Source organism: Petaurus breviceps, unplaced genomic scaffold (assembly GCF_028583685.1).
Source record: "Petaurus breviceps papuanus isolate PSGF00001 unplaced genomic scaffold, PetGlider_PUasm1.0 555, whole genome shotgun sequence".
In the NCBI taxonomy this organism is placed as follows: Eukaryota; Metazoa; Chordata; class Mammalia; order Diprotodontia; family Petauridae; genus Petaurus; species Petaurus breviceps.
In genome coordinates this window covers 358435-372905 of record NW_027186373.1, presented here as the reverse complement: position 1 = coordinate 372905, position 14471 = coordinate 358435, and the positions used below count along the sequence as shown (strand labels likewise).

General features: G+C 54.2%; 1 protein-coding gene across 5 annotated transcripts in view; it reads left to right on the top strand.

Annotated features, from left to right (window-relative positions):
* ZNF444 (zinc finger protein 444) overlaps positions 1-7704 on the top strand; it is a 9767-nt gene extending 2063 nt beyond the window's left edge. For 3 of the 5 annotated variants that reach the window (XM_069102774.1, XM_069102776.1, XM_069102773.1), the window contains exons 2-4: positions 8-359; positions 3102-3210; positions 6683-7704. In XM_069102774.1, coding sequence (XP_068958875.1) covers positions 30-359; positions 3102-3210; positions 6683-7314 — 1071 coding nt within the window. In that variant the 5' untranslated portion in view covers positions 8-29 and the 3' untranslated portion in view covers positions 7315-7704. The remainder of the gene's footprint in view (positions 1-7; positions 360-3101; positions 3211-6682) is intronic. The other 2 variants (XM_069102777.1, XM_069102775.1) reach the window with 1 other exon arrangement.
* Positions 7705-14471: the final 6767 nt, after the last annotated feature.

The window sequence follows — 14471 nt, the reverse complement described above, 5'->3', positions numbered from 1 at the left end:
CCCGCAGGCTCCTGCAGCTGCGCCCCGCCATGGAGGTCACGCCCCCCTTGCTGCCCCCCCAGGGGGGGCCCGTGAAGCAGGAAGCCCGCACCGCCGAGGCCCTGGCCCCAGACTCCCCGTGGTGCCGCTTTCGCCACTTCCACCTGGGCGATGCCCCCGGCCCCCGAGAGGCGCTGGGCCTGCTGCGGGCCTTGTGCCGGGACTGGCTGCGCCCCGAGGTCCACACCAAGGAGCAGATGCTGGAGCTGCTGGTGCTGGAGCAGTTCCTGAGCGCCCTGCCCGCCGAGATCCAGGCCTGGGTTCGGGGCCGCAGGCCCGAGACGGGCGAGGAGGCCGTCAGCCTGCTGGAGGAGCTGTGGGTGAGCCGGGGTGGAGGGGGGAGGCCAGGGAGGGCGCGGACCCGCGCCACCCCCAGAGGGGGAGAAGAGGTGTGTGCAGGACCAGCCCCGGGCCACAGAGGCTTTCAGGGAGGCAGCGCCCTCCCCCCCTTGTAGCTGGGCTGGGGAGGTGCTGGGTTCTCCAGGCATCCCAGGCAGTCCCTTCCTCCGGCCTTGGCCCCTCCTGAGCCAGAAGGACCCATCTTGTGGGAGGAGGGGTGGGGTCTCTTTCCTCCATCCAGATCCTCCATGAGCCTCCCGTTTGGAGGGAGCCAAGACTACTGTGAGGGCCCAGGGCTGCCACAACACACACACACACTCATATACATGCATGTGCACACACTCTCAGACACACATACACACGTACCCCTACACATGCATGTGCACAGACTCATACACACACTCACACACATGCACACACAGACACACATACACAATCACACTCACACACGCACACAAACATGCAGTCACACATACACTCACTCATACACAGACATATGCTCATGCACACACTCATACACATACACACTCATGCTCATACACACAAACACACGCACTCATGCATACACACACTCATTCACACACGCGCACACACACGCACACACACACACACACACCCCCTGAGTCCCTCCCCTCCCCCACTCAGAATCCCCAGCCTCTGAAGCGCTCAGTGGCAATGCTGTCTCCTCCAGGAGCCTTCCCTGCTGCTCCTCTCCACACACCTGCCTGTAGAGCCTTGGTGGCACTCTGGCTTTGCTCGATGGCTCTTAGGGACCATGTCATTTCCCTGAGAGAAGATGAGCCAGAGGTCAGGGTGGATTCCGTTTTTTCTCTGTGACCCGGGGCTTAGTACATGGTCATCAATGCTTGTTGCTTGATCGATCTGGCCTGACGGGTCCTGGCCCACTTTGTACTATGGGTCTCTGGGCCCCCTCCTGCTCCGTGCCCCGTTTCTCTCCGTTAAGAGTTGGCTCACGGTCCCAGCCTGCCCCTGCTGGGCCTCGGCCTCTGGTCCGCCAGGGTGAGGAGCTGCCTCTCCACAGATGTGATGAGGGCCCCTCCCCAGGGAATTCAGCCTTGGCTGGCTGGCCGGGCCTGGAGCTCATTTGAGGGTGGCCTCACACCTCTGCATTGAGCTCCGTGTTCATTAGGTTCATCTTCTCTTTCTCAGCTGTCCTCCATCATTGTCTTTCGAATGTCTGGCTGTTGGGGCTCTCCACAGTTTGGCAGCTCTCCTCAGCCCCTTTCTGCCTCTCCACCTTGTCTCCGTCCCTTTGCCCACCTTTGGTGGTTGGAGCCGGCCTGGGGCTGCATGTGTTCCCTGTCCCCTTTTGGCTTGCTGCCCCCCCTTCCTGGTGGGTTAGCTTCACTTGAAGTGGTGCCATTCTTGCACAGAAAGCCCAGCAGCGACCTTCCGCCCAGGCTGGGGCTGGCCCCGGCACCTGTTGCACATTCTTCACATGGAGTCTTTTCTGCCTGGGTGTCTGAGCCCATCTCTAAACTGAAAACTCCATGAGGCCAGGGACCGTGGGTCTTAGTAAATTTTTTGAAAACATGGAGTCCAAAACCTTGGTTCTGTTCCAGGCTTGGGGGTGGGAGAGGAGAGGATTATCTGAGAGTGTGGCCAGCCTGGCCCGTAGGAGGCATCAGTGAAGGCCTCAGAAGGGAACTCCAGGCCTCCCTCCTGCCATCTCATCCCGATCCTCCCCACCACTGGGGACCCAGCTGCAAGTCCCCTCCTCGTGCCCAGACCACAGGTCTGTCTCATGAGTCTTTGCTTTCCTTGGAGTAGGTTCCCAGGGGTGCCGTGGCCCCAGCTGGGTGCCAGGGCTGGAAGTCTCCAGGTGAGCTCAGACCCATCTCTTTCCTGGTACCTTTGGGACCTTGATGCCTTCTCTTCCTCCTCATTTCCTTTCCACTTGGGTCACCTCTGCTGCTCACCCTCCCCTTGGGGCCCTTACTCAAGGCAGGCATTTTCTTGACAAGGTCACATGCCGTGGGAACAGATGGGGAGGTGAGAATGTGGGGATGTGGAACAAGAAAGGAGGCAGTCCCTGCTCTCCTGACAGCTCCCCCTCTGATGGGCAAAGGTCTCAGCTGCAAGTCCTGGGCCTTGATGCCTTGCAGGGGCTCCTCCCCGGGGTGAGAATTGGTCATTTTCCTATTTTCTAGATCAGGACGTTGTGGGCCAGGCACGTTTGTCTGGGTGAGGTCAGGAGGAAAGGACAGGCCCCAGAGTGGGCACAGTCCTCTTGGAATGCATCATCAGAGGGCTAGGGACAGATAGAAGAGGTATGTGAGGGCCAGGGCTGGCCCAGGGAGATGGAAAGAAGCATCTTCATGCTCCCTCCCTGGCGCCTGAGGGCTGCCGGCACTGCATCATCACGTTTCGCTCCTCTCCTCAAGTCTTCCTGTCCGGCACCCGCTACTGGCTTTCCTGTGCCTTGAGAGAGCGTGGGTTCTCCTGTCCTTGGTTCAACTAGGGGATTGGGAGCAAGGCCCTCAATGTAGACGAGTCTGGGGCAGAGATGGAACTGGGATCCAGGTCCTTTCACCCACTCCTGAAATGGTTATAAATCATTAAGGGTCTTGGGTTCGAGGAAGGGAGCCTTTAATAGGGTCTGAGCTGACCTTTCCAGTCTCTGAAGCTTCCCCTCTGCTGGGGAACGCATAGCCACACCTCCAGGTGATCATTCATTAAAGTGGGATTTCCCACCATTTCAGGGCCCAGTGACGTCCCAGGATCGGCCCCAGGAGCTCAGGGGCCAGCGAGAGATGACAGGTACCACTGGAGTCCCCACCGGAAAGGAAGATGGCGGTATGATGTCACTAGGTGAGAAACAGCCCTTCCCCACTCCACACGAGAAGAGGAGGGGCAGGAAGCGGCCTTGGGGGAGGCCAGCATGGACCATCCCCTTGCAGAAGCTTGATGGCAAGGGGGAAGTGGGCAGGGATGATGCTGACCCACATTCAAACCCAGACCCTTAGCCCCAGCTCTGTAGGAACAGTTTCCCGGGCCCTAGTTGGTCCATAGCCTCCCCCATCATTCTGGGCCTGCCCCTAGCCTTGTCTTTCCTACCGTAACAGAAACCCCAAATCCCTAGCTGTGAGGTTAGCCCTCTCCCTGACCCTGGCCCAAGCTCAGCCATGGACAGTTGTCCTTCCTACTATGAAGCCTGTCATGGGTCCTAATGCCCCCTTGACCTCTGTGCCACATGCAGCCCCAAACCTGACCCCTGTTCTCCTATCAGGACCCTCCCCTTATCTGTGGCATGTCCTCCAGCTTCTGCTCAGGTGACCTCTCTGGCTGCAATTGCAGAGCTCCAGCAGTCAGGATCCTATTCCTGGGCCTTGTGTGAGCCTGGCCATCAGTGACCCCTGACAGGGGTCAGTCTGTCTCCCTCCCCTCCCCCAAGGCCACTGGGTCACAGACCTTGGGGATATTTGCCTTGGAGAAGGGAAAGCTGGGGCAGGATGAGCAAGCGGAGCAGTGGCTGTGGGTGTTTCTAAGGAAGTGCTTCTAATCGCTCACGGCAGGCGGCCTCCCAGGATCTTCACGGAGGGGAGGATTGGACCAGATGGCCCCTTCCTGGTGCTCAGCACCTCCTCCATCCCTGGCGCTGGCCGCTCTGTGGAAGCAAGAAGGAGGTGGATATAAGATGTCCTATAGACAGGCTTGCCCGAGGTCGTTGGCAGACCTAGGCCAGGGTCCTGGGGCCTCCAGCCCCAACCTGGAGCCTTTCCCTCACACTGTGTCCTGGGCCCTGGCTGTTCTGTTTGCAGATGGCCCAAAGCCCTTCCAGAACTATGGGGGCATTGGGGTGGAGCCCACAAGGCCAGATTGATATTTGGCTTTAAGGAATACAGTCCACGCCATGTTTACAGAGTGACTTGGCCTGGTAGTCCAAAGACACAAGTAAAAGGCCTTGTCCTCTGAGAGCTAACACCCTCTGCACTGATGCCATGTGTGTCAGAGTTAGGCCAGAGAACTTGGAGAGGGACTGGAAGGGCAGGAACAAGGCAGAGTCAGGAACAAGGTAGGGGAAGAGCCATTGGGTCTTAGTGAACAGCCAGCTGATTAGCAGCCCAGAAAGCTGTCAGACTTTAGAGGTACCATGTTGGAGAAGAGGAAGGCTTTGGCCTGAGCAGACAAACTGGGAAGGTGGCAGTGAGTCCTGGGAGGCCCTTGGGAAAGGGCCCTCAGGAAGGCCTCCAGGCCAGGCAGGCAGGCCCTTGGAGCATCCTTAGGAGTGCCCATACCTTAAAGACTGCCTCAGGCAGAGAGCATGAAAGCCCTCAGAGCCATGTAGTCCAGCACCAAGAGTGCCCCATCCCCATCCCCATCCCCTCCGCAGCACTCGGTGTTCTAGGGTCCAGTATGAGCCACATTCTGCCCCCAGGGGTCAAGGCCAGCCTGTCACATCCGCACAGATGGCATCGTGCTTCAGGCCAGTCGGACCCAGTTTGTTAACTGACCCTCAGCTGGCACGGACTCAAGACCCTTCCCTCTCCTGGTTGCCCTCTTCTGGACATTTTCCTTTTTAAATGGTACAAGCTGCTATGTACAGATGAGCTCTCTGCAGGTTAAGTAGGAGATAGCCCACCAAGGGAAGGCTTCCTGGAGAAGGCGGGCGTGGGGGAAGCCCTCAGCCTGAGGAACAGCCAGACAAGATGCCCACAGTCGGGAGGTGGAGGGTCTTGTTGATTGTTCAGCCCCGAGACTGGTGTGTAGCAGCAAGCACCCCAGCATACCCAGGCTGGCTGCTGGCACAGGTTCTTTGGTCTGCTTTTCTAAAGGAAAGCAACTCAAAAGGGGTTAAGAATCTTACTTTAATCAAACATATATATCCTTCACTTAGTTCAGGGGGAAATGTCAGCACCCTGAACTTCAGAAAATACAAACAGAAATTACAAGCAGACCAAAATACTGAGAAAATAACACAATTCAACAGACCAGCTGTGGGACCACACATCCATACAGTGCTAGTCACCAGAGAGAGGCACCAACATCTGGGTTTTCAAAGCTGGGGGGGCTCAGCGGCTGCCCATCACACAGCTCTTCCCAAAGGGAGCCCCAAAGCAATACCTCCCATGAGGGCATATATAGCCTTCTCCAGGGTCGGAGACATCACCACCTTCCTGACCCACTGCCTAATCACAAAGTATCATGTGGGCCTCCCCTAAGCAAGCTTCTCTTGCTGGGCTCCAAGGGAGGCCCACTAAGGAGCAGGTGAAAGCTTCAAATTCCCTCACCAATACACGGTGTCACTGGGTCGGGTCAATGGCAGGGAGTCAGGTGTAGGCAGGCAGAAAGGTGGGAGGGGGCACCTTTTGGAGGGCTCTGAATGCCACGCAGAGCATTTTGTATTTGATTCTGGATGTTAGGGAGCCACTGGGGGTGGGAGGGCGGAGAGCTTTAGGGAAAATCTGTTTGGTGGCTGGATGGAGGATGGCCAGGGGGCCAGAGTCCAGGTGGGAGGGGGTGAGGGTCTGCACCAGCGTGGGGGCAGAGGAGAGAAGCGGGCAAATTGGGGAGAAGGTGGGGAGCTGAGATGGACAGGCCTTGGCCACCAGGGCATGTGAGGAGGTGATGGGACTGCCCAGACCCACTGCCCGTCTCCCCGTCTCTCCCATGGAGCTTGCAGAGGCTCCAGGCCTTCCCCCTCCCTGGTCCACATGACCTTTTCTGGACCGTGGGTCAGCCCTGCATCCCTGTCTGCATCATCTGTTCGGTCCCAGGATCAGCGGCAGCACTTGCCTGACGCTCTCCCCTGGCGGTTCCTCTCTTCACTTGCCCCTTTTCTTCTCTTCCCCTCACCTGTCCCTCTCTCATCTTGCGGCCCCTCACTTCTTGGCCCCCCTCACTCCTTCCCCATCCCTATCTGGGGGGCCCCTCCCCCCGCACAGACGAGCAGCCCCGAGGGCACTTTTCTCCGCCTTCTCACATCCTGTCCCCTTTGGTCTGATCTCTGCACCCTGCGGCTTTGCCCTTCTCCAGGGCTGAGAGGAGGAAGGCAGAGGTAAGCCGCAGCTGCTGCTGACTGACCCCCTGGCCTTTGTCACCGATGTGCTGGGTCCAGGCATCTCGGGCTCTTCAGACCAGTCTTGTTATTCACCCTCATCGGTGTGGCTTCCTTTGTGTTTTCTCAAGGGTCACCTTGGTGCTGTTTGACCCTGGGGACAGAGCTCAGAGCAGAGGGTGGGGAACATGAGGGCCTGAGTTCCAGGGCCCCTCCCTGCAGGACTCTGTGACAGGGGCTCTCCTGCCCTCTAGCCCCCGTCCTAACCCAGTGTCTCTGCTCCAGCAGGAGGTGACCCGCCCGCTGGGACCATGAGTGTGAATGCTGCCCCTGCCCCCGGAGCGTCTTCAGAGCTTCCCCGCCCCTACAAGCAGGAGCCTGGCAGCCCTCCCCCCCTGCCATCGCTGCCCTCCTGCCTGCCCTGCTTCCTGGGCCCGGCGGCGGCAGTGGTGGCTGCACCCGCTTCATGCCTGGAGTGCGGCAAGGCCTTCCTGAAGCCCGCCCACTTGCTGAGACACCGACAGAGCCACTCGGGCGAGAAGCCCCACGCGTGTCCGGAGTGTGGGAAGGCCTTCCGCCGCAAGGAGCACCTGCGACGGCACCGGGGCACCCACCCGGGCCCACCTCCAGGAACCGGACCCACGCCTCCCCTGGGCCTGTGCACAGGCCCACGCCCAGCCCGAGAGAAGCCACATGCCTGCCGGGACTGCGGCAAGACCTTCTACTGGCGGGAACATCTGGTGAGGCACCACAAGACGCACTCTGGGGCACGGCCCTACGCCTGCTGGCAGTGTGGCAAGGGCTTCGGGCGGCGGGAGCACGTGCTACGCCACCAGCGCACCCATGGCCGGCCCCCAGCCCCCTCCGGCCCAGGCGCAGCTGGGGGTGGGCCCTTTGCCCCGTGGCCCGTGGGATAGGGTGCTTGCTGCCTACCTGGCCATGAGCCGTTGCCGGCCGCTCCCTTCTCCCCTGACCCCCCCCAGCCCATCCCCCAGATGGAGCCCACTCTCAGGAGGCGAGGGGAGAGCCCCAGATGTTTGGGCTAACAAGGAGGGGGCGGGAGGAAAGGCCTGAGTAGAGAAGGCCGAGGCACAGGGGCCAGAAGGGGACTGGACCCTAGTGATGGAGGCCAGAGGCCAAGAGCTGGACTTGGCTATGCCCAGGAGGACAGGCCAGGATGGGTGGGCAGTTACCCTTGGCCTGTCATCACAGGCTGTGAGCAGATGTCTGCCCCCCCCCCCCCAACAAAAATAGGATTTGAAGCCAAGAACACAATAAAATCATTGAAGCTGTGTGTGAAAGGCCAAGTTCAGAGTCACAACTTGTCTCCGGCCTCCAGGGGAAGGGGCAGGTGGGGAAGGGAGCTGGGAGCCTTAGCCTGACCGGGCCTCAAAGGCCCATCACAAATTCTGTGCCCTAGCCCACAGCCAGGTCCCCTCAGGCCTATGTGCATGGCCCCAGTTTGGGGTCAGAAGATCTGGGTTCGAATCCTGTACTGTTTCCTTTCTGGTCTGTGGCCAGGAGCAGGCTGCAGGGGCCTTGGCCAAGGCACAAGGCAGCCTCATCCTGTTTTGAGGGATTGTTAATGGTTGGGGAGAGAGTCTTAAAAGATTTCTTAAAGTCTGAAACTTAAGGTTTTTAAGAACAGTTTTTTTGGGCAGAAAATGGGAGAGTAACGTGAGGCCAGCAGTTTGAAGAAGCCCCCAGCCCATGGATGAGGACATGAGAGGCATGGAGCATCGGGCACCAGGGTGTCAGCAGTCTGGAGTAGGGAATGCCAACTATGTGCCCACATGTAGAGAGGAGAGAAGAGGCCTGTGCCCGGTGCTTTCCATTACTGTCTACAGAAGGAAGAAGGGAGCAAGGGGTCACAGGAGGATGGAGGGTCTCTCATTTGGGGAACAGCTCGCCCAGGGACGAGAAGAGCAAGGAAGTTGGTTGGGCTGAAGGCAGGAAGGGAGGGGGAGGTGGCCAAGTAAGGAACCAGGCTGTGACCCTCGGCAACGCCTTGGCGGATGTGTTGTGAGTCAAGGAAGGAGGCAGTGCGCTGCCAGAGAGAAGGGGCAGTGGACAAACCTTGGCCCCAGCGGTTACCAGCCTGCATGAAGGATGCTGGTGCCCTGGGCAGAGAGGGGGCTTCCAGCTGGCGACTGGGAGCTTGCTCAGAGGCCCTGGCAGTGTTCATTCTGGGCAAGAAAAGATGTCAGGTCACTGGCAAGAGTGGACTTGCGGGGCCCCAGGGAGCAGTGAGATGGAACTGGCACTGTTCATTAGGTGCACGTGCTGAGCTCCCTGACCCCGGAGGCTCCCTTGACAGAACTTTCTACAATGTGCTCTGGCCGTGGAGATCCATTCCCCCCAGACAGTGCTTGCCTGTGGCCTTCCCTCCATAGGCCTCTAAAGGGTGCCGCGGTGTAGGGTGCTAGAGCAGGAGTCCGGAATTCTGCCCCAGGCACTCACCAGTGTGGACTTGTGTCACTCCACCTGCTTGCCATCTGGAACACGGTCTTGTGTTCTCAGGGTGCTGTTCAGGTGCCTCATTTTGTGGAAGTAGGAACAGATCCAGAGAGCTTCGTGGATTTTTCCAGGAACCCAGGTTCTCCACCTCCCAAATCCGGTTACATTTGAGTCCATCATTAAGCCCTGATGAAGCTTCTGTTGTGTGCCAGGCACTGTGCTAAGTGCTGGGGATACAGAAAGGGACAAAAGGCACCTGCCCCCAAGGAGCTCACAGTCTTATGAGGGAGACAAGAAAGAAACTGTACAGACCAGCCATCTACAGGACAAACAGGAAGTAAAAAAGGAGACAGCACTGGGATTCAGAGGGGCTGGGGGAGGTGGCACGTCACCTGGAACTTAAAGTCGTCGGAGCATTCCAGGTCCGGGCTTGGCCAGAGAGAAAGCCCAGACCAAGAGGTGGACACGGCCCAGAGGCCAGCATCGCTGGCTGGAAAGGGAGGAGAAAGCAGTGTCCAAGGCGGCAGGGAGATCCAAGAGAATGAAGCCCACGAGGGGCCACGGGAGTTGGCCACCAAGAGATCATCAGTGAGCAGTGTGAGTGATGTGGGTGGTGAGGTTAGAAGCCAGCTTAGAAGGGGGGCAGAGAAGGCAGAGGCACCGATCATGGGTGACCTTTTCCAGGCGTTTAGCCACAAAGGGCTGAAGAGATAAAGGACATAGGTAGGGATGGAAAGATCAAGGGAGGCATTTTTTGACGATGGGGGGAAGACGAGGTCATACTTGTAGGCAGCAGGGAAGAAGCCAGGCAAGAGAGATTGAAGATAGGGAAGTTGCACCAACACAATATTCATAGCACTGATGCCACAGTTGCCGGCATAGTTCTCAATCGAAAAATATAACAAAATCTCCATATAGAAGACAGAAGCAAAACATTTATTCAGACACCAGAAAATCAAATTCCAACACCAGAAAGTCAAATCTATCATAGCAAAGAAGTCAATACACCATGGCACAGCAGGGAGCCACACCATCCTTTAGCCTTCCCAAAATTTAAGCCTGTCTCCTTGGGTGTGTCCTCGCCTTCCTCCAGCTCTAACTGCTCGGACTCCCAGCTTCCTGTGGGCTCTGCTCCACCCCTCAAACTCCTCCCATCACAGGCTCCCATGTGATTACATTAGGCCTATTAGGGGGCAGAGAAGATCTTCAAATAAGGGAAGGTCTTCAGATTCCCTTGGGAAGATCTTCAAATTCCCATTAGCATTACACCATTGGAGGAGATGGTGCAAGAATGCTTGAACGGGTGGAGGGGTCAACCTTGGTCAGGAGTTAGGCCAGCTCATGGTGGGAGAAAGTGAAGAGAGTGGCAGGAGGCACCTGAATCACAGGAGATGAAGAAGGGACAAGAGATAGGCTGGGGTCTAAGCTGAGAGTAGGGCAAGGGGGAGGCGGGGGAGATTTAGGGAAGGAAGAAGAGATTTGGAAGGGTGAGCTTCTGAAGGAGATGTGAGAGATTGCCTGGTAGTGGTGAGGGTCCAGTGTAGGTGTAACTAACTTGTGGTGGACCCAGTCAGAATGGTAGTCTGATTTTCTCCACCTGGGCAGGACTATAGATATGAGGGGTCAGGGACTCAAGAGAAGAGGTCAGTGCAGGTTTGAACTGGTTCTCCAAGGGAACCTGGGAAAGAGCTGAGGAGTCTAAGGCCTGGAGGTGATCGTACCAGTAAAAAGCAGGCTTTGGTAAGGGAAGCTGAGGGAGAGGGGGAAAGATTGCCCTGCAACAGTGAGGGCCCCTGAAGGTTGCATAACAAATGTGTAGGGTCCTCCCACATGATGGAATTCTCTCCACCTGGGTTTAGCAGCAGGTGTGGAGGTGATATGGTGGGAGTGATGCCATGCTGAGGCTTGGCTGGGCATGGCTGATGGTGTGAGGAGGAGTTGAGGGATTCAAGAAAGGAGGTAGTGTCGAGTTGAATTGGTTTGCCAAAGAGTCAGAATGGCAAGAAGCAGAGAGAGTGGTCCATGCAGGGAGGTGACCTGGGAGAGAATGGAGGGGTTGTAATGGGAATGTAAATTTTTAAGATCTTCCCTGCCCCTAGGCTAAAGTACACCTGGAGCCTGGGGTGGGAGGCTTGTTTTTTAGTAGATACTTTTTGATTGGCCAGTGGGTCCAGAAGGTTGTTACATTCTCTGAGCCAGGAGAAGGCTATATAAGCCCTGATGTGTAGCTTTGTTTTGGGGCTCACTTTGAGAAGTTTTCTGTGATTTGATCAGATGAGACTATGGGAAGCCATTGTTGAGAGCCCCCTGGCTTTGAAAAACCCAGATGTTGATTTGGTATGGATGTAATGGTTGGACAGTTTGGAAACCTATTTACTTGATCTATTTCTCTGTCTTGATAATTCTGTGTGTGTACTCTGAAGTTCGGGGTACTGACCTTTTTCCCTTCAACTAGATAAACGATACATATTTGACTGATTAAAGTGAGCCTGTTAACCCATTTTAAGTTGCTTTCCTCTAACAAAGCAGATGCAAGAACCTGTGTTGGCAGCCACCCAGGGGACGCTGGGGTGCTTGCTGATACAGGGGTCTAGAGTTTAGAGGTCATCGTGTGGATAAAGAGCAGGGCTATGTAAGGGAAGCAGAGGGAGGGGGGAAAGTCAGTCAGTTATATGGGATTCCAGAATCCCAGACCATGCTGCTGAGTCACCACGGAAGTGCCCTGTTTTGTGTGTGGCTGAGGGGGGTGCAGGAGCTGAGCAAGGTCTCTCCCTCAAAGTCACATACTTCCTACTGCAAGTGGCTCAGCCACAATTTCAGTCCAGACCCTCTGACTCCAAATCCAGGACTTTCCGTCCTGATCCTTTGTGGCCTTTCCTTTTTCTGTCACAAATTAGACTCTGCTGAAGCAATCACAGGCAGTGTGGAAAGATATGGTATTTAAATAGCACATGTTAATTGGAGTAATGGCTAAAGGGAAGATGAGGACGTCTAATGGGGCCACCTCAAGCTTCCTTCCTGAGGTGACTGGGAGGATAGTCTCGGGGTAGCAACCCACCACTGTCCCCTAGCCGCTCTACACAAAGCCTGGGTGCTTCACTGCTTGGTGGGGACCACCTATCATGGGCACCTACCTGTTTGGACATTTTGCAAAATAAATTCCTTTGGGTCACAGAGACCATCACATTATAAGGTGTGCGTTACAGAGAGCTGATTTTATCCTGGACAGCCCTGAGACACAGTGGTGACTGTTATCCTTATTTTACAGATAGGGAGCTTGAGGCAGACAGCTAAAGTGACTTGCCCAGGGTCACACAACTAGTAAGTTTTGGAAGCTGGATTTGAAGTCAGGTCTTCCCGACTCCAGGCCTAGTGCTGTTGAATGTGTTTCTGCTATTTCTATGGCCAGCCACCAGAAATGAGTCTAGTCTCACTTGTCTGGGGCCCCACCTTCAGAAGTCCTGGAGTTCAGTGCATGTGGATGACAGGCTAAAAAGAGGAATGTAATTCGGATCAAGATTGAAAGCATTGTAAACATGAAGAACAGCTACTGTCTAGTCTTATCCTTCTTCTTAAGTCAGAAGTAATGTTCTCCAGGGAAGGGAAAGGCAGCACCAGCAAGTCTTCAGCCAAGTTTTCTATAGAAGCACAACCCACTGAGGGGGCAGGCCTAGCCCCACACCAGTGACCTGGAAAATAGATCCAGGAGAGATAATTTAAAAATTATTGGACTACCTGAAAGCCATGATCAAAGAAAGAACCTAGAAATCATCTTCCAAGAAATTCTCAAGGAAAACTGCCCTGATGTTTTAGAACCAGAGGGCAAAATAGAGGTTGAAAGAATCCACCAATCACCTCCTGAAAAAGATCCCAAAAAGTAAACTCCTAGGAATATTATAGCCAGGTTCTGAAATTCCCAGATCAAGGAGAGAATATTACAAGCAGCCCGGAAGAAACAATTTGAAAATTGTGGAAACACAATCAGGATAACCCAGGATCTGGCAGCTTCTACACTGAGGGATCAAAGGGCTTGGAATATGATATTTCGGAGGGCAAAGGAGCTGGGATTAAAACCAAGAGTCACCTACCCATCAAAACTGAGTATCATGTTTCAGGGGAAAATATGGTCATTCCGTGGAATACAGGACTTTCAAGCATTCTTGATGGAAAAAACCAGAGTTGAATAGAAAATTTGACATTCAGATACAAGAAGCAAGAGAAGCATGAGAAGGTAAACAAGGAAAAGAAATCATAAGGAACTTATCAGAGTTGGACTATTTACATTCCTACATGGAAAAATGATAATTGTAACTGATGAAACTTTTCTCAGTATGATAATAGAAGGGAATAGAAATATATATATATATATATATATGTATATATATATAGAGAGAGAGGAGGGTATATGGGCATATGAATACATATGTGAATGTGTGTATATATGTTTACAGGTATACATAGAGGGCACAGGACCAATTTAATAGGAAGGGATGCTGCTTAAAAGGTGAAATTAAGAGGTGAGAGAGAAATATAATGAGAGGAGATGGGGAGAGACAGAATGGGGTAAACTATCATATAGAAGAGGTGAGGGAAAATGGTTACAATGGAGGGGAAGAACAGGAAGGCAAAAGGGAATGGGTCAACCTCATTCTCATTGAATTTAGCTCAGGGAGAGAATGACATACACACTAAATAGGGTATCCCACCCTACAGGAGAGTAGTGGGGGAAGGGGATGAGAGCAGGAGTGATGGAAGGGAGGGCAGGCTTTAGAAAAGGGTCAGAATCAAAATAGAGAATAGAACAAGTGGGAGGTGGGATAGGAGGGAGGGAAATACAGTCAGTCTTTTACAATATATCTACTATGGTAGTGTTTTGCATTAGCTACACATGTACAATCTATACTGAACTGCTTATCTTCCCAGTAAGGGTAGGTGACAAGGGAGGAAGGGAATGAATCTGGAATTCAAAGTTTTAAAATCAAATGTTCAAAAATATACATATATACTATTATTAATACTATTTTACATGTAATTGGGAAATAAGATATACAGGCACTGGGGCATAGAGATCCACCATGCCCAACTGGAAAAGTCGAAGGGGTATGGGAGAAGGTATGGGAGAGAGCAGATTGGAGGAGGGGCTCTCCTGTGGGACCACTATTTTGGGGCAGTGGGTGGGGGAAAAATGGGGAGAAAATTTGTAACCCAAAATCTGGCAGAAATGAATGATGTAAATCAGAAGTTAATAAAGCATTTGAAAAAGAACAGCCCACCACCACATTTCAGCATAACCAGGTCTCTTCCCATATCTCCCCTTTCTCTATCCCTCACCTCTTCTTTAACCTAAAGCCTGTCGCTACCCTGGTGCCTACTGCCCAAATTGTCCTTCAGGTTGCCCTGGGACTCTACTTCCCACAAAAATGCATATGGGTACACCCAGGAACCAGTGCATGGATAGGAGATTGGACAAGTACATCATGACCCATCAGGCTGTAGCACCAGCACAACATTCACAGCTCCCACAGCAACTATAAATATGCTAATATGATTCTCAATTGCAAAACATAACAGATGCTCCATGTAGAAAACAGAAATAAAATGTTTATTCAGACACTAG